This window comes from Phyllostomus hastatus, unplaced genomic scaffold, assembly GCF_019186645.2.
Source record: "Phyllostomus hastatus isolate PE091 unplaced genomic scaffold, TTU_PhHast_1.1 phas_scaffold_585, whole genome shotgun sequence".
NCBI lineage: Eukaryota > Metazoa > Chordata > Mammalia > Chiroptera > Phyllostomidae > Phyllostomus > Phyllostomus hastatus.
The window spans coordinates 25958639-25976723 of record NW_025334037.1 but is presented as its reverse complement, the minus strand read 5'-3'; the positions used below and the strand labels follow the sequence as shown (position 1 = coordinate 25976723).

Here is an 18085-nt window from a genome sequence, read left to right as displayed (position 1 = left end):
GAGAAAGAGAGGGAGAGAAACATCAGTGTGTGGTTTCCTCTCATGCTCCACCTACTGGGGACCTGGCCAGGAACCCAGGCATGTGCCCGGACTGGGAATCAAACCAGCGACCCTCTGCTTTGTAGTCTGGTGCTCAGTCCACTGAGCCACGCCAACCAGGGTCACAGTGCTCTTTTACATACACAATTTCATTTGATTATCACATCGTTTTGTGAGCTGGACATATAGAGGGGTTACTGTTTTCATTTTATAGCCGACAGAACTACCAATTAGTACAGTAGCATATATATTTTAGTAATATTTATATTAGTTCTTTATATATTACATATAAAGAACTTTAGTATCCAAATGTATTTACAGTCCATCAAAGAGAATGAGGTTGTGCATTACATTCAATAATAATACATGATAAATAATACAGGTTATGGGTGAATTAACTTCCATTGGACAGTCTGTTAATCTGTCAATATAAGACTGGAAGCAATTACCTTCACCTTGTTAACAATTTCTTCAACTTACTAAGGTACAAGTGACAAAGAAGAGTTGTGTTTCTTTCAGGTATGCAATGTGATGCTTTGATACATGTACACATTGTGAAGTGGTCACTGCAGTCAAGACAATAGTGTATCTATCACCTCACAGAGTTATAATTTCCCTCCTTTCCTTTGCCTCCCTCCCTCCCTCCCTCCGTGTGTGAGAACACGGTATCGACACACTCTCAGTAAATGTCAAGTATACAGTGCGGTATGTTGACTGTAGCACCACACTGTACTTCAGATCCCCAGACTTAATCACATTGCAGGACTGAAACTGTGTTCTGTAACCAGCGTCTCCTCATTTAAGCCCTGTCCCCCATCAGCTGGACAAACTCATTCTATGAGTGTGACTATTTCAGACCCCACATGTGAGTGACATCACGTGGTGGTTGTCTTTCCGTGTCTGGCTTATCTCACTCCACACCAGGCCCTGAGGGGTCTTCCACGTCATCGCTAATGGCAGGACTTCTTTCTTTTCTTACGGCTACGAGGGAGAGACCCCCCAAAACCGGAATTTATTTATAAAACATTGTGTACTTATTCTTACATGTTTAAGCTCCAGTCGCCTTCGGAGTATTCTCCGTTTGATGTGATACACGTATCATGATATTTTTTTTCCACTGCTCAAAACAGTTTCTGAGCTTGTCAGTTTTGATGTCTTTTAGCACTTCTGCCTTTTTTTTTTACTTCACCTCTTCCACATCAGTGAAGTGTTTCCTTTCCTCTGAGGACTTTTTTTCACTGGGGAAACAAAAAAGGTCGTTCAGGGTGAGAAGGAGGGGGGATTAGGGAGGGTGGGGCTTGGGGGTCATGGTGGTTTTGGTCAAAAACTGCTGAACGCTCAGCACGGTGGGGGCAGGTGTGCTATAAATCACCCATCATGACGTGGGCAAACATGTTGAAAGAGTCTCCAAAAAAAAATTCCCTGAAACCGAACACAACCTCTCACAACAACGCCAGCTGGTACACTGAGAGATGGGTTCCTAGAACGCTCACCTGGCAGGGGAAGCCTGTACAAGGGGCCCACCTTCCAGAAGATAACTCTGGTTTTCTGTGGGGGGGGGCCATTGTGTGCGTATACCATATTTTCTTATTCGTTTATCCATAGACAGACATTCAGGCTGTCTCTGTATCTGAGCTAGTGTGAGTAGCATGCAGGAACCCATTCATCTATCCATCCACCGCAGGCGTCAGAGGCTCTGTTTATATGGCACAGTAAACACAGCAGGTCTGGAACAGCAGAGCAACTGGAGTCACAGTCTGACGGCTCTCACATTACCCACCATCATTCTCTAAATCCAAGATACATCCGCCCAAGCCAAACAGGGAAGTTAGATGGGGACCTAATAGGGATCAACAGTGGTTTGCTGGGAAACTGGTTCTTCAAAGGGAAGAAAAAAATCCTAATGTGTAGTGTTTGCCAATTTTCATGGTTTAAATAGTCCCACTGTGGCCAATTTCAAGCTACCAAAGTGACGTCACTGAAGAGGAAGTTGCAAGGTAATGTTAACAATCTCATAACAATTCTAGTGAATAAATGATAACAATGCTCGCGAGCCTGTCCAGGCTGATTCCAACACACCACTGTGTCACCAAACCTGCAGTTTCCAAGTCTTCTTGACAGCACTGCTCTCTGGGAGTCTCCTGGAGATGTGGGGATGATTTTGATTTACTGTTTTGTTAGAAAAGCTCACCAGGAGTTTTCACTTGATCCTTCCTTTCACGACAGTCCTTCATCCATAGGTCAGGCAGCTGGCTGGGCATGTTCCAAGTGTACATTCAGGACCTAGGGGAATAATGACGAGGTGGGTGCGACTCCATTTGACTCACCGTGAAATGGTTTGGGCCAAACTCCGCTCGTTTCTTGACTCCTGTTAACTCCCACTCACGCCATGACCAGAAATAAGCATTATTCCAGAACCCGTCCTAAGCCCGGAAAAGTCTTGTTTTTCTCTTTCCCCACTGAACACTCACTCTACTGAATTTCCTTGGGGGGAAATTAGGAGGGAGATTTACAGTGTACATGTGCAATGTCTGTGGCACAGAGTACACTTCTTTTCTATTCACCTGACTTAGGTCTGGGAATCTAGTGAAAACCTATCACCCTCTGATATCCCCTGAGTCTCTAATGTCCTGAGACTTCATTTGTCAGATCGCCTCTAGATCTCTAGTTTTGTTTTTTTCCCCTTCAATTCCACAGATCCAGTGGGACCTCAATGCAACACTCCGTGTATTTCAGTCCTTGGTATCCAGAATCAGTTAGCCATCGCCATAGGTCCCTGTGTGTTAGTTTGTTCTGAGCATCGCTCTGGCTCTTCCGTCTTCTTTGCTTCTGGTCACTAAGTGTTACCACATAGCCAATGCTAGGATCTCACTGTCCCCATTCAAACCCAGGGACACAGTTCAATAGCAGCATCTTGCATTGTCAGCCCCAGCAGAGAGAGGACTGTGACTATCGTCCTTACGAAGGCCGTGGGTGCTCTCTCCTCATCAACGTGTTTCTCTACATCTGGATGACGGGGGCGTCCTGTGGTCCCTCTCTGGGGATACACCCTTTCCACGTGATAAATCCACTTCCAGGTACCTAGCTCCCTAAGTCCATGCATTTCTCCTGCATTATACCTGATATATATATATATCAGGTATATATATATATATATATATATATATATATATATATATATATATATATATATATATATATATATATATTATATATATATATATTTTTTGCATCTCAGTTTCATTTGACCATTGCTGAGTCCAGTCTTCAGCTCACCAACTGAAATAACAACAGAACTTTCATCAGATTCTTGAGCTGGCACACCAACTTCAGAGTCTCTGGTAACCACAGCCACACCAAAAAAAATCCAGCCAGATTTAAAACAACTTTCCTTCTCTGTCTTCAGGCATGACTGAAGCTGGCTCCTGTGACTATTCCCCAGGTAATAGTCACAGGAATATTGACGTCTAAGCTTGGAAATTTTGACATTGAAGCATTTTTAGGCCCACTTTATCATGGGCAAGCTGGGCATATCGGGATTGGACCTGGGGGATGAGTAAGGCATGGAGGCGGTGGGGCAAATAGCAGTAGAGCCTTCAAGTGAGGCAGGTCCAGCCTCCTCTGGCGGCGCAGAAGGGGCTGTATCTACCGGTGAGAGAAGGCTGGTACAGTGCTGAGGTTCAGGGTCTTCCGATTTAACTGGGTTCTCCTAATTATCACCGTTCTAATTTTGGAGATTCTGATCTTTCCTCATTATGGCCTTAACTTAAATCTGGTGAGGCTGTGAATTTAATTCTGCCAATCAGCAACCTACAGGCTAAGAGTCATTACCTGATTTTTGGCTCCATCGACTTACTAGCTCTGAGAGATAAGCTACTGGTTTAGGGCCACCCTGAGACGCTCCTGCCTTTACAGGAAGTCCTTGGTTCTCCGACAGTATCCTGAGCCGTCAAGTTAAAGTTTTGAACTTGTTATTCCATTTCTTTAAACTCTCCTCGGTGGTTAGAATTAGCCAGCCGACTTCGCAATCCTTATATTCCTCATGACAACCCCACTGTGCTATGGCATTTGCCATTCATTCTGCCAAAACCATATCTTAAAAAACAACTTTATTCCATGTGACACCTCTCTCTGTCTCTCTCTCCTTTATAGAGATATAATTCACACACCCCACAATTCACTCATTTAAATTGTACATTTCAATGATTTTTAGTATATTCACATAGTTGTGCAACTATCATTACAAACGGTTATAGAACATTTTCATTGCTTCAAAAAAAACCCACTACTTTCGAAATCACCCTCAAGTCCCCACCACCTCTGGCCCTGTAAAACCCAACTCTGCGTTCTGTCTTTACATACTCGCCTCTTCTGTGCATTTCATATAAATGGAATCAGAATGGATGATAAGCAAATTGGCATCCTAAATTGTTTTCTTTTTATTTGAACTGGAATAATTTTCAATGCAAAGGAATGAATGAAGCTCTAATGATAGACTCTCAGCATGGGCAGCAGAGGGGTGTGTGCATGTGTGTGTGGGAGAGGAGGAAGAATTTGGACATTCAGATCCTACTTCCTGTGTGCATAATGCTAGCCCATTTGTTTCTTCTCCCACAACCTGCTTGGAAAGGAAAATGTCAGAAGCCAATCAGCTGCGGCACCCAGGAGCGGGCCAGTGAGCACTGCGGTGGCTGAGGCCCTGCTGAGCATTGCCCGGAGGACGGGGGAGATTTCTGCCCTTGGGACTCCCCTCTCAAGGGGGAGACCAGCTGCCTGTGCGGAGGTGCTGGAGGGAAGAGACCAAAGGTCGGTCGCTGATCTGGAGGTGGCAGGTGGGGCCGGGATGGTGGACCACACTGCATTGCCCCGGAGGACTGGAAGAGGTCATCCAGAAGCTCCCCGGCTCTCCTGCAGTCCACACAGCCCTTATGCACGGATGTGGGGACTTAGTGACCTTTGCAGGACAGGGCAGAGATCGTCAGTGTCTGTCAGACTGGGGGATAGATGGTCTGACCAGCATAGCTGACATCCGTAGTTCACCTGAACCACTTTGAGGGCATGTCAGCCCCTGAATAACTTTCAATCACCCACTACAGTTCCTCCCCTTTCAATTCTCTTTTAAGGCTTTTAAGTCCATGGGCAGGAACCACTCAGTGCTCACGCTTTGAACACCGTACTGAATGTCCCTTTAAGTAAGAGATGGGGTCGTAGAATCAGGGCTTATCCCAGCAACATTTGCTCCCTTGAATTTAATAACATTGTTTTGATTACAATGAATTAATTTTACCCATGATGTTGACCTTCCATGTCTGGTAGTGACATAAAGTTTCTAAGTTATGCACATCTTTTAAGAGCTTAATAAGTAAGTTGGTTTAAAGAAATAACAGAAAGTGGTATATGGAGGCAGCAAAAATGGTGATGGTGATGAATGAGCAGAGCCGGTAAAAACTGCACTAGGACCCGTTTCAGCTGAGAGGGTCTGTGTCTCAGCAGCTGAGGAGGCAAGAAGTGCCATTGGGGTCAGCTGGACTTGACCGTCATAGCTCTCACCACCCCGCATTGTGATGGGCAGGTGACTTGCCTGCTTCTCTCCCCAGACATGGAACCAGATCTCTGTCTTGTCTTCATCACGTCCCCAGTGCCCAGCACGGTGCCTGGCAACAGGAGTCCTCAGTAATTATTTAGTGAATGAATGTGCAAATAAATAAATAAATGAGTGGATGGTTGTCTTCTATGTTATTGGCCTTAATACCCTGAGAAGTTACCCTGATTATGTCTGTCTGTCCGTCTGTCCATCCATCCATCATTCTATCCATCCATCTTATCAAAACGTACGATGGCCCTGGCTGGCGTGACTCAGTGGACTGAGCATGGGCTTCGAACCAAAGGGTCTCCAGTTTGATTCCCAATCAGGACTGGAGCCTGGGTTGCGGGGGCCAGGCCCCCAGTAGGGGCGTGCGAGAGGCAACCACACATTGATATTTCTCTCCCTCTCTTCCTCCTTCCCTTCACCTCTCTAAAAATAAATAAAACCTAAAAAAAAATTAAAAAGACCTAGTATGTTCAAGACGCCCTGCGCTTACACTCCTTGCCATGGCTTTATTTTCCGTCCACAAGCAATCTATTCATTAGGCCCGGGGTAGTCAAGACTCGGCCAGTGGTGGAGAGAACATGATCGCTTCTTGACCTGAGAGCCGTGATGTTGGAGCCAGGCGGACGTGCGAGTGAATCCTGCCTCTGACAATCCTTTGAGCACCTCGGGCCGTTGGTCCCTTTCTCCTGCAAGGTGGTCTTAGTGCCACGTAACTTGCGGGACGGCCCTGAGTCCACCTCAGCGGATGTCCTTGAATGAACGAGACCGAGGGAGTGGATGAGTGAGCGGGGCAGGGCCCGTGGCGCCCCCCCGCGGGCAGGGTGGCCGCACGCAGCCCGGCTCCTCTCCCACAGCCAGGCCTCAGCCTGCTGGCCGAGAATTCCGGGTGGGTAAGAGAAAAGCCAAGCCCCAAGCCTCGCTTCACCAAGCAAAAATGGAGCAAGCTGTGTGTGAACACACAGAGCGAGCGGACTCCTTTCCCACAGTGGGCTCTGGGGCTTGTGGCTGTGGCGACGGCGGGAGCCCCCGGACAGGTGAGCCGAGAGGTAGAGCAACTCGCCAACCCGACTCTGAATGTCTGGCTGCCCCGGCCCCTCCTCTGCTCTCCCCCGAGGACGTGGGCAATTCGGTGTTGGCATGGTGACCGCTCAGCCTGTCTCCCCCTCCTCTGCATCCTGACCTGACAAAGAGGCCCTTCGGAGTGTGGAATGGGGCCCCGCGGGCTCCACTGCCTCAAGAATGGCGGGGAGAGAGGGTCCGGGGACTGAGGGGGCCTGGTTGCTAAACTCCCGCAGTGGGAACAATGGAGCCGTTGCCCTGGCAACCAGGGGAGGCCTCTCCCTGGGCCTCAAGGCTGAGTCTGGGAAGAGGTGTCCTAAGAAAGGGAGGTTGGGAACCCAGGGGGTGGGCTGGGGGGGTGGGAGGTGGGGGGGCCTGTTCTCAGAGCTGTCTGACCCCCCCCACCAAGGGAGGGCAGCCGGGGCCCCTTTCCAGAGAAGAGGGTCGGAGTCTCTGTGGACCCATTCCGCAGAGCCACCGAGGGAGACCCCGCAAGAGCGGAGAACAGTTCCCACCGCGCGCCGGGAAGGCCTGCTGAGCGGCCGTGGTCTCTTCCCCGCAGCGTCCGCTGAGGACCTCTCCCCAGTGCACGCACACTCTTCCCGCACTCGGGCCTGCGGAGGGCAGGTCTTCGCAGGGGCGCGCTCCCTGGGGCCGTCCTGCCGACTCTGGGGTGTGCTCTGATGCCGTGGGCGCAGGCGGGAGTGGGAGCTGGGGCGTTGGGGTGCGGCTGCGTTCTCCAAGCCTGAGCGCAGACCCCTGAGACGCCCGGGGGTTTTGTAACAGCGTCAGCTTCTGGAGCGACGCAGTCCCTCCGAGGCTCCGTTTCTCTGGCTCTACAGCAGGCATGACTCCGGCCTCAGCATGTGCGGACTGCATGGAGGAGTGGCCCCTGGGAGCGCCCAGCTGGCACCACAGAGCTCTCCGTGGGTCGGCTCCCCTTCCCTCCCCAGTCACTAGTCTCCTTCCATGCTCCTGGGACCCAGAACGCAGGAGGTGTCTCCCAGCTCCACACAAACTGCCGAGACGCCCCACAGACACAAACACACGCCCACTCTCCCTAAAAGTCTGCTGAGGAGCTCAGTCTGTGAGGCTGCAGAGGGGCAGGATGGGGCCCTGGGGTGGTGGCCGAGGTCCTCTTTGGGAAGGCCTGGTTACAGGTGTCCTTTGCCTGTCTGAATTTTCTCACGTTCTCCTCTGAATTGGGGTTGCTTTTGCCTTCAAGAAAAGAGAAAGTTGAGAGGGGGTGAAGCACACTTTACCAAAGACCTGAGAGCTCAGAGGCATTTGGAGTGGGCAGTGGCCTAGAGGGTGTCCTGAGCCATCCGCCCACTGCGCCGGCCTGGGTAGAAGCAGGTGCTGGGGGGCGGGGGGGGGGCGGGGAGCCTGCCCCAGCTGGTGGCCACATGAGCCAGGGTCCCAGAGCAGAGGTGCAGCCCCGACTTCGTGGTCAGCACCCAACAGGAGCGGGAGCCTACGTGGGTGTTGGATGAAGGCGGGAGTCACGATCTCAGCCAGACGTCTAGTCCTTTCAGGACAAATGGGTCCCTCTTGTGGCCGCCAGGCCTCATAGCCGTTGCTTCCCACTCCTATGCCCTTGGGGGCTGCTCAGAGAACTCCGACCGGTGTCTGAAGGGAGGGGCCCTCAGGAGAGCTGGGTCCGGGAACTACTGGGATCTGGTCTGGCCCGGCCCTGCTGCGCCCAAAGTAAAATCATTCCTGGCCTGCACTCCACTCTCCTCTCCCCACCTCAAGTCTAAATGGAGCAGCATGGCTTTCTCCTGCCTTCCCAAGCAAGAACCTTGTGGGGGAGTAAGTGTAGCCACTCTGAGAACCTCACTACACTCAGATGGGGCTGGCAAGCTGCAGAAGGGGGTGGGGGGAGGGGCTGAGGGGCCCGCTGGCCACAGCGATGTCGCCCACAAAGGTGTAATCTTCTCGTGGAGAAGATCCTACACATCTTTCACAAACTGTTCCTGGAGACTCTGTTGAGTCCGTGCTCTGGGCTGGGCTCCTGGCAGGGTGCGTGGCAGAAACGGAGAAACCAAGGGCACCCTACTGCTGCTCTCTTGTGCTTTCAGTCTAGTAGTTGGTGTGTTCATTCCAAACAGAGATCCTTACCTGAGGTCCTTGGATGGGTCCAGGGACCCCCTGAAATTAAATGCAAAATACGGCCTCATGAGGATTTTTCCAGAGCTTTCACTCTATCCTCAAAGGATTTAAAACAGCAGGAACCACAGCGAAGGTGAATGAGAGCACCACTCCCTCGTCCAGCGCTGCCTGGGCCTTCTAACCACAGCCACCTGGCCAGGGAGCACCTTGTCCAGGTGCTACTCCCTGCTTCCATCAGAGGCCCCTGTGGGCTGTGCCCAGGGAGCACTGGAAACTGTGGGAGAATCTCAGGCTCACTTTTCCCTGACCACGTGTCGTTTTTGTCCCCAGAAGGACCCAGCTGCATCTCCCACTTCAGTCACCAGCTTTGAATCCAAAACTGTTGACTGGTAGCGGTTCCAAAAACTCCATCCAACCTGTCAGGGCACAGATTCGTCACACTCAGGGGTTTTCAGGGGAACGGGACAGCGGCGCTGTGGGGATTCCTGACACCTCCTTCAGAATTCAGAGTGGGACAGGAGCAGATAAACTTTTTGAGGTGACTACTTTAATGGCTCTGAAAGATCAGTGAAAAGTCAGCCATGGGGTGTTATAATGATTTTTAAGCTGAATAGATGTGGGACAATATCCGGACGAGGTAAGGGGTCACAGGAATGTGCGTGGGAAGTCAGAGAACAGGGAAGTGGCCGTGGCCAGGAATTCGCCATCATCCATACAGCATTCAGGCTGGTTATGGGTGTCCACTCTGGGCCCTCGAGAAATAAGACAGGTGCTCTCAGCGACACAGAGAGACAGGCACGCAAAGAACCGGCTCTGAAACTATGTGGGAAATGTTATAAGAGGGAAAATGGAGGAAGCAACACCCCAAACGTTCACCCAAAGTGAGAGTTCACCCAAAGTGACAGTTCCTTCTGGAGCTGGGGAGTGGACAGAGCGCAGAGCAAGCGTGCTGGGCATCTGGCCCACAGAAGGCAGCACTCGGAAGAGGCTGTGGCAGGCTGTGTTCACGGCCCCCGCGCCTCACGCCTCCCTGCGTCCAGCCCATGGCCATGGGACTTTGCAGGGCTCCCCCACTGAGGGCCACTTGTCATTCCCTGCCCCTGGACAGTGGCTATTAGCAGACGTGACACAGGCAGGGTATCCAAAAATGCTTGCATGGTTGGGCTTATTCCCTAGACCCTCTGCCATTGCCGGGACACTTCTGGGCTAGCTTGCTGGTCCTGGGAAGAGGGTGAGGGACATGGAGCGGAGTTACCCTGGCACTGGTGCCCCCCACCCCACCCAGCCTAAAAAAGAACATCTAAACCAACCCCCCAGAGGCAGACGTGACCTCAGTGAGTCCAGCAGACCCCTGACTCCTGCCTGGCCCAAGCCTTGGTCAGCCCAATGGTAAGACAGGATCATAAATGACCGTGGTTTTAAGTCACTGAGTTTTGGGATAGTTTGTCACACAGTGATAGCTGACCTATACAAAGTCCTTTTTATCAGAGATTTCATTAAATGTTTCCTTGTCTAGCTATCTGAAAGGTTGGGCACTGCTCATAAAGGCAGTTCATTTATCCTCCTAGAAATATTACCCAGCACCTGACACCTACTGCGTTCACAGGGCTGAGGCAGGTAAAACGCCCTCACGAAGCCTGAAGTCTTCCTGAGACTTTGTGGCTTAGTGATCACCAGGTCCTCGCAGTTCTCCGTCAACCCTCCCCCGATCCCTCACCTTCTGCCCGCCCCCAGGGCCTGGGCCCCACCCGGTCCCGGCTCCACCTCTCCTCGTCCACTCCCACCCCAGCCTCCCCCGGGGACCTGCTCTGGTCTGTTGTCACATCACTCCCTGTGTGGCCTTGGTGGGGAGGCCAAACCCCTCGACCCCTCCCAGCCTGGAAGGTGTGGAGGGCTCCTCATCCGCTGTCTCCAGGAGCGCTCCGTCTGGGGTTCCTGCCCCTCCCTCTTTCAACTGAACTCAGAGCTCCCCACCCTCTCCCCACCCGCTCTTGAGAAGAGGATCTCAAACTCTAGGAGCGGCCTCCTCGGTGAAGAAGCCTCGGGCTCCTGTCCGTCCTGTTTAAGAAGTCAGCATGTGGGTAGGGTGTGGCTGGGCCTTACCATGAACAAGGGTCTGGGCTTTGTTTTCCTGTAGTGAATTGGAAGGTAGGACAGAAGAAATCCACCCAAGTGAAAAACAGAAAGGTAAGAATTTCCTCAGGTATTTCTATTAAATGCTGTTGTGGGGAAGCTCCTTACCTCTCAGACCAGGAACCTGAGCAGTCCTGAGCAGTAAATCTTTTAAAACAGGGCCCTGCCGTGGCTGGTGTGGCTCAGTGGATTGAGTGCTGGGCTTCAAACTGAAAGGTCCCGGTTGGATTCCCTGTCAGGGAACATGCCTGGGTTGCAGGCCAGGTCCCCAGTAGGGGGCGCATGAGAGGCAACTGCATTCTGCTCACCCACTCTGTAGGATTCCCTGCTGCGGCCAGCACTGTGCCTGGCACAGAGTAGGTGTTCAATCTGTGTTTTCTTCTTAATTTTCGTTTTTATCATTTTCAGTTACCACTGACAGTCAATATTATATTACTTTCAGGTGTCTAGCATAGTGGTTAGATATTTATATAACTCATGAAGTGATACCCTGAAAAACCTGGTACCCACCTGGCATCATACACAGTTATTACAACATTATTGACTACATTCCCCATGCTGTGCTTTACATCCTTGTGACTGTCTTGTGACTGCCATTTTGTACATCTCCTTCACCTTTCTCACCTGTGCCCCAAAGCCCTGCGCCTGCAACCTTCAGTCAGTCTATGCTCTGTATCTGTGAGTCTGTTTCTGTTTTGTTTACTTAGTTTGTATTTTAGGTCCCACAAATATGTGAAATCATATGGCATTTGTCTTTGTCTGATTTATTTTACTTAGCATAACACCTTCTAGGTCCGTTTATGCTGTCGCAAACAGTGAGATTTCATTCTTCTTTATGACCAAGTAATATTCCACTGTACATATATACCACATCTTCTGTGTCCAGTCATCTATGGACGGACACCTTGGTTGCTCCCATATCTTAGCTACTGTAAATAAAGCTGCAGTGAACATTGGGGTGCACCTATCTCATCCGATTAGTGTTTTGTTTGTTTTTACTAAATGAAAACAGTGGCAAAAGAAAAGCGTGGAAAGGCAGGCAGTGCTGACACACGGAGGGCTCTGCTTGGGGTGTCCAAACGAAGGCAGGTGCCCCTGGAAAGGCCCGCACTGTCCCAGGGGACTCGTGTAGTAGATCCAGCAGAGAACTCCATTTCAACATTCAGGCTTCCGCTGGAGTAGACGCTGCGTCTTTCGATTCGCTCAGCCTCATCTCTTCCACTAGATGTGACTCTTGGGGGCAGAAACCATGTCTAACGGCTCATCCACAGTGTTGGACGTCAACAGGTGAAAAATTACATGTTTGTAGGTAGAACTGGCCTTGCCTGGTTGCATCTTCACAGAGAGGGAAAATGTGGGATTCAATCTAGGGAAGGCACGTCTGACCACAGAAGTCTGACCATTGGAATAACCACATAAAGCTGAAGCCAGGAGCAGCCTTCCCAGCTGCCGTGTCTCAGCCACTGGCTGGGAGACGGCAGCAGGCACAGCCGTCAGCGTGGAGTGGCTGGAGGCCCTGGAAGGGCAATTCTCTGCATGAGGCTGGCCCCACCTTCTCCTTAACCAGTGGTGCAGGGCCCATGGGCAGTGAAGGGTAGACTGTAGACCGTTTCCTCTCTTAAAGAGATTGAGAAGGGAGAGCCGGAGGCCGAAAGATGGGTGTGTGTGTGTGTGTGTGTGTGTGTGTGTTTCCAAGTTCCGTTGTAGAGAAGCAAGACATTTCATTTCGCTGAGATTAGTTTTCTAAAAGACCGTGAGATGTGGGCGGAAAGCCCTCAGAACTCCAACAGCAGGGAGAAGAGGAACATATTAATCGCGTTGTGTCAATCATTCAGCATTTATTATTTACTATATAATATAGTGCAGTTAGTGCTAGGAGACACAGACGTGTGACATGTGAACACGTGTGAGAGACAAGATCAACACACCTGAAAGTAAACAAGGAACAATTAAGAATGAAGTAGTCACTAGAAACAGTTTACACAGTGAGGCTCGCAGAGCAGTTACTGGAACGAATGCCATGCACCGACTGAGGCAACCCTGAGCTTGGTGTGGGTCTGAGCCCCACTACCTGCTGTGCCATTATGAAGGGGTTACTTCACCTCTGAGTGTGGCCCTCTCATCTGTGAAATGGGGACAATGCCATCTACCTCATTGTGCAGTTGGGAAGGTTCACTCAGTGAGTGCAGAGAGCACGGTGTGCAGGTCTGCTTGGGCTCAGACCTGGACTCCACCGCTTCCCACCTGTGGTCTTGGGCAAGTTACGGAATCTGTTTTCCCATTTTTTAAATCGAATAACAACAGTGCCTATACTTGTGGTTTGGTGTGAGGCTTACATGAGCTTTATTGCGTGAAAACTTTTGGATACTTTTGGAGCATGGCAGGAATGCCATACATCTGCAACAGGAAAACCGCCACCGAATTGCTTACACAAGAGAAATGAAAACCCGTGTGCACACAAAAACCTGTACGTGAGTGTTTATCGCAGCTTATTCACAGCCTCCCAAAGGTGGAGGCATCCCAATGTCTTCCACCAGGTGAATAAAAACGATGGAACACTATTCAGCAATAAAGAGTAATGAACTGATTCATGCAACCACAGGGATGAATCTCAAGTGCCTTCTGGTAAGTGGAAGAAGCCAGACTCAGAAGGCTATACACTGTGTAATTCCACTCTACGACAATATGGTGAAGGGAGAGCGAGGGAGAGCAGATCAGCAGCTGCCAAGTGCCAAGGGCGTGTCTGACAGCAAACGGGCAGCGTGAGGGCATCTCTGGGGGGTGATGGCAGCTGTGTGTCCTGCAGGGGCTGCATGACTGTGCATTTTTCAAAAGTCATAGGACTGTCCACCCAAGGGTGATTCTCATTCTATGTAAATTTTTTAAAACCTCCAAAAAACAACTATGGAGCGTTTCAGGGAACTAAACACCAAGTTGTGAAGAAGTGGGGAAGCACGTTAATTCATAAATATCCTGCTAGTGATTAAGGGCTCACTTTACTTAGCAATGAACGAACTTGTTCTCAAAGCACATCTGATCGAGCCGTTTGGAATTAGCTGGACTCCAGCTGCACCAAGGGCCGAGTTCACAGGGAGGGCCGACCGCTCACCTGCCCCTTGGTACTTACGGAGTCCGTGCAAGAACCAAATGCTCCGAGACCTCTGACCCAGCGTCTGAGACCACCAGTGTCTGGTGCGGTTCCTGAAAAGTCTATAGAACTCCTGTCCTCGGTGGCAGTCCCGTCCCAAAAGGGAGGCTCAGTTTTATACCCACGCAACCCTCACCCAAGCCCTCCGTGGCTCTTACTGGGGTGAACGTCCGAATGAGGGCTCACCTGAGGGGACGTGACGTTATGGCTCACGTCACTCTTCCTTTTCTAGGGAGGTCAGGTGGGCTGCAGACCCACCTCTGAACACCTGCTGACTGTGCTTCCTTCCTGGTCAGAGGTCTCCCGCTAACACGGTCGTCAACTGCGAAGCCTCGTGAGGCACTGCTTCTCCACTCCCCTTGCCCTTACGGGAGGAGAGGGAAAGGCAGCCTAGGGCTCGAGAAGATCAGATCCAGGGTCATCGGCGGGGTTCCCAGCTGTCCGAGTCAGCCTGCTTCTAACGAATAACCACACTACAGACCTGTCTTGTTCATAAACAACTTTAATTTTGTTCTCAGTATGTGTGTGTGCCCTTGAAGATTCCCAAATGGCTGGAGTTTCTGATTCTCCCGGGACCGGAGGTAACAGCTTTGTTCGGAGACGCCCGACCCCGGCTCACCGCTCTCCGGAGGGCTCACCGCTCTCCGGAGCCGCTCAGGCCGAGGGCCTCCGGGAGGGGGGCCGCGCTCACGCCTGGTTCCGAGGTGGGTGACACAGCGGACAGAGAATTAGTACACCACAGACTCAGTCTGCAGAGGGCTGCAAATATACATATTCTATATATATAAACCTGTTATATAGGATTTCGATTTATTGGTGTCCTTGTGATTCGCAATTAAAGTACAAATGGTATAGATGTCGTACACTGCCGATTTCCCCTTCTCGGCCCCCCTCCCTCCCCAACATAAATAACATCACAAAGGTCAGGTGATCCTAAGGGATTCTGCTGTTGTAAATATTTTGTTTTAAAAATCATTTTCCCCTTCCTCCCCGCAAGCTACCTCTGAGCGTCTGTGACGTAGCAGCACGGAATGGGCAAGACCGGGTCGGCGCGGGGATCCGGGGAGGGAGCAAGGGGCGCTGCTTCTCCCCGGGGGCACCGGGCGGGCGTCTGCGGTTCCACCGACCGCGCAGGCTGGACAGGAAGCAGAGGATGTGCGTGCGGTTCGTCCTCGCCACGGAGGAGGAGGAGGCCGGCTGGGCCCCTGGGAGGAGCCCCGAGGGCCTCGAGGTTTGGGACACAGAGCACAGCTCCAGAAATGTCTTGGCTCAGTATTTACACAACATATGCAGCTGCGTTTTCCTTTAAGAAATCTGTGTTTCTGAGGTTGGCTGGGGGAAGAAGGAGCTTACAAACGAAAACAAACTGATTCCCACATACGTAAAAGTCCTGTTGTAAGTCTTACTCAGTTATTTTTCACACATCATTAAAAGTAGATACTGACAATGATTGGTTTCTTATTCTTTTTTTTTTTTTAAAAAGCAGGAGAAGAGGAAGAGAAAGAGAAAGAGAAAGGAGGGGTGCGCTAAGGAGAGCGTCGTCCCTTCTTGAGCATTAAGTGGCACTGGATGGTCTGGATTCGGTTCTTGGCTGGGACGAACTCAGGCTGCAGCTTCAGAGTCGATTCGTACCACACCAGCGCCTTTTCAAACTCCTCCTGCGAGGGGCAAAGGGGCAGATGTGAGGGGGCACAGCCGCCAGACCAAAGATACATTCAGACTCTCCCCACCACCATCCCCCATCAGAAAGCACCTCTGTGCCAGTGAGAATCTCCAGTACCTTCTCAATGGATCTAAACTGCTGAGAAAAACTCTGAGGCCCGGGGAGAAACAGCTACCTCCATCCCCAACTACAGCTCACAAAGAAAATCACAGCAGAGCCCAAGAAGCAGAGGGAGAGGAGAGACCACTTTACGGAGGAGGTCTGACCAACCAGGGGAACACTCGTGGCGGTGACAGGGAGAGCTAAGGCTACCGAGTACCTGCTGTGTGCCAGCGCGGTGCGGGGTGCTCTGTGAAACCCTCCCACTCGACCCTCACAGGAACCACTAGAAGTCTGCCTGACAAATGCTTACTATTTCTCGGCCTGAACATTCTACTGTAGCTGGAAACGTGGAAGTCAAGTCAGGTATCCCAGTTAGACTTGTACATTCTGATTCAGTTGTCTATTCTCCCTAACATTTGAAAACCTGCAGAGGGCCCTGGCTGGTGTTGCTCAGTTGGCTGGAGCATCGTCCTGTACACCGAAGGGGTCGCAGGTTTGATTCCCCGTCAGGGCACGTCCCTGGGTGGTGGGTTCAGTCCCAGATGGGGCACATGAGAGAGACAATAATCGATGTTTCTCTCTCACATGGATGTTTCTCTCCGGCCCTCTCTCCCCCCACCCCCCGTGTGTGTGACCGTGTCCTCAGCTGAGGGTTGAAAACACCTGGACGTGGTTTGGGACCGATCACTGCTACACTGAGGGGCTTGTCTTTCCCTCAGACCAGTGCTCTCAAAGAACAGCTCAGACCAATTGGATGAATGACTCCTTCGAGCCAAAAGAGAGAAAGGAATCCTCATCTGGGGCAGAAATTTTCACACTGGCTGGGGACGAAAACAGAGTCCTTGGTTTTAAGAAGCAGAGAGGGAAATCTTACATTCAGCAGCACCTCCCTGGCCAAATTACACTCCCTACCTTTGAAGTAAAGGAGAACCCATGGGACTCGGCCCGCAGCTGCTCATTCTGTGACCCTTCACGAGTGCACCCTGGGAATAGCCCTTGGATGGGGCACCAGGTTTTAGATGGGAGTGGATGGCACGGTTCTCATGTTAAATTCGGTTATGACAGCTTCTGGGGGACCCCTAGATTTTAAGTTCTGAAATCAGTCCTTGTTTCTGACCAGAACAAGGGTTCTGGATGATGGGTGTGCCATTTTCTGTCAGCTGTGTCCCATGGAATTAGTGCTGTTTTCATCACTCACTGAACATCTGGTGAGTACCTACTGTGTGCCAAACCCTGTCTGTGTTGGGAGCAGGGAGATGAAGAGCAGTGCTTTCTCTAAGGACCTCCTAGTCGAGGGGGAAGAGACAAAAGCTTAACCCCAAAACATAAAACGAGGTGAAAACACGGCGAGAGAAACACGACGCACAGGGCACGGAGAGCTCACTCACTGGGCAGCGCCCGCCCACCCTGCAGGGGGCAGGAGTGCATCTGCGAGGGCAGGGACCGCTGGGTGGTGTCTCCAGGAAACTGGAGGTGCACCTGACTCTGCTGTTAGTGTTCAACTCACAGTGAACCACACAGTTGCAAATACTTTGATGAATTTACTTACTATTTTTAAGACTCACAAACCCCTTATCCGTAAAATATACCTTTGGTGGAGTAAGCGATTTTGGACACAAAACTCACAGGAAACCGAGGATACTGACACAGTCAAATGAGTTTTGAAACCAGAGAGGTGCACGGAGAGAAAGCGGCAGAGCCGGGGTTCTCCCCTCCCGCGCCAGCCTCACCATGGCCACGTAGACGTTGCCCAGGGTGAAGTGGTTCACGGCGAAGTGCGGTGCGATCTCCACCGCCATGGTGGCCACGATGACGGCATCGTTCCAGAGCTTGGCGTTGTGCAGGATGTTGGCCAGGCTGATCAGGGGCACGTCCTGGGGGAGGAGGGAGAAAGGGGAGAAGGGAAGAACACATGTGTGTGAGCCTTCGTTCCTGGGTTTTGTGATCATACACTACGCAGGAGACGTTTCCTGGTGAGCGAGGGAGGGCAACTGGAGGACGTGCCAGGCTGCTGATGCTGCTGGCCTGTGCCGGGGGAGGAGCTCGCACCGGAATGCGAGTCTAGACCAGTGCGTTCCTGCTCTCACGCAGAGTCTCGCCTCAAAGCACAAACGGAACGAAAACGTTAGCTGAGCAAACCACCTGCTGAGTGAAGTCGTCGGTTTACATCCTGGTGCAAGCGCCTCACCTCATTTCAGGTGGGTAACAGTTAGTTAGTGGGCTGACGCCGGTCCAC

The 18085-nt window shown here is 51.3% G+C and overlaps 1 protein-coding gene across 2 annotated transcripts in view; it reads right to left on the bottom strand.

Moving 5' to 3' along the window:
• Positions 1–14570: 14570 nt before the first annotated feature.
• The window catches only part of TTC17 (tetratricopeptide repeat domain 17), a 96805-nt gene continuing 93290 nt past the window's right edge, over positions 14571–18085 (bottom strand). For both annotated transcript variants that reach the window (XM_045825525.1, XM_045825526.1), the window contains 2 exons: positions 17580–17723; positions 14571–15742 (listed from right to left, as the gene is read on the bottom strand). In XM_045825525.1, the coding sequence (XP_045681481.1) occupies positions 15611–15742; positions 17580–17723 (276 nt within the window). In that variant the 3' untranslated portion in view covers positions 14571–15610. The remainder of the gene's footprint in view (positions 15743–17579; positions 17724–18085) is intronic.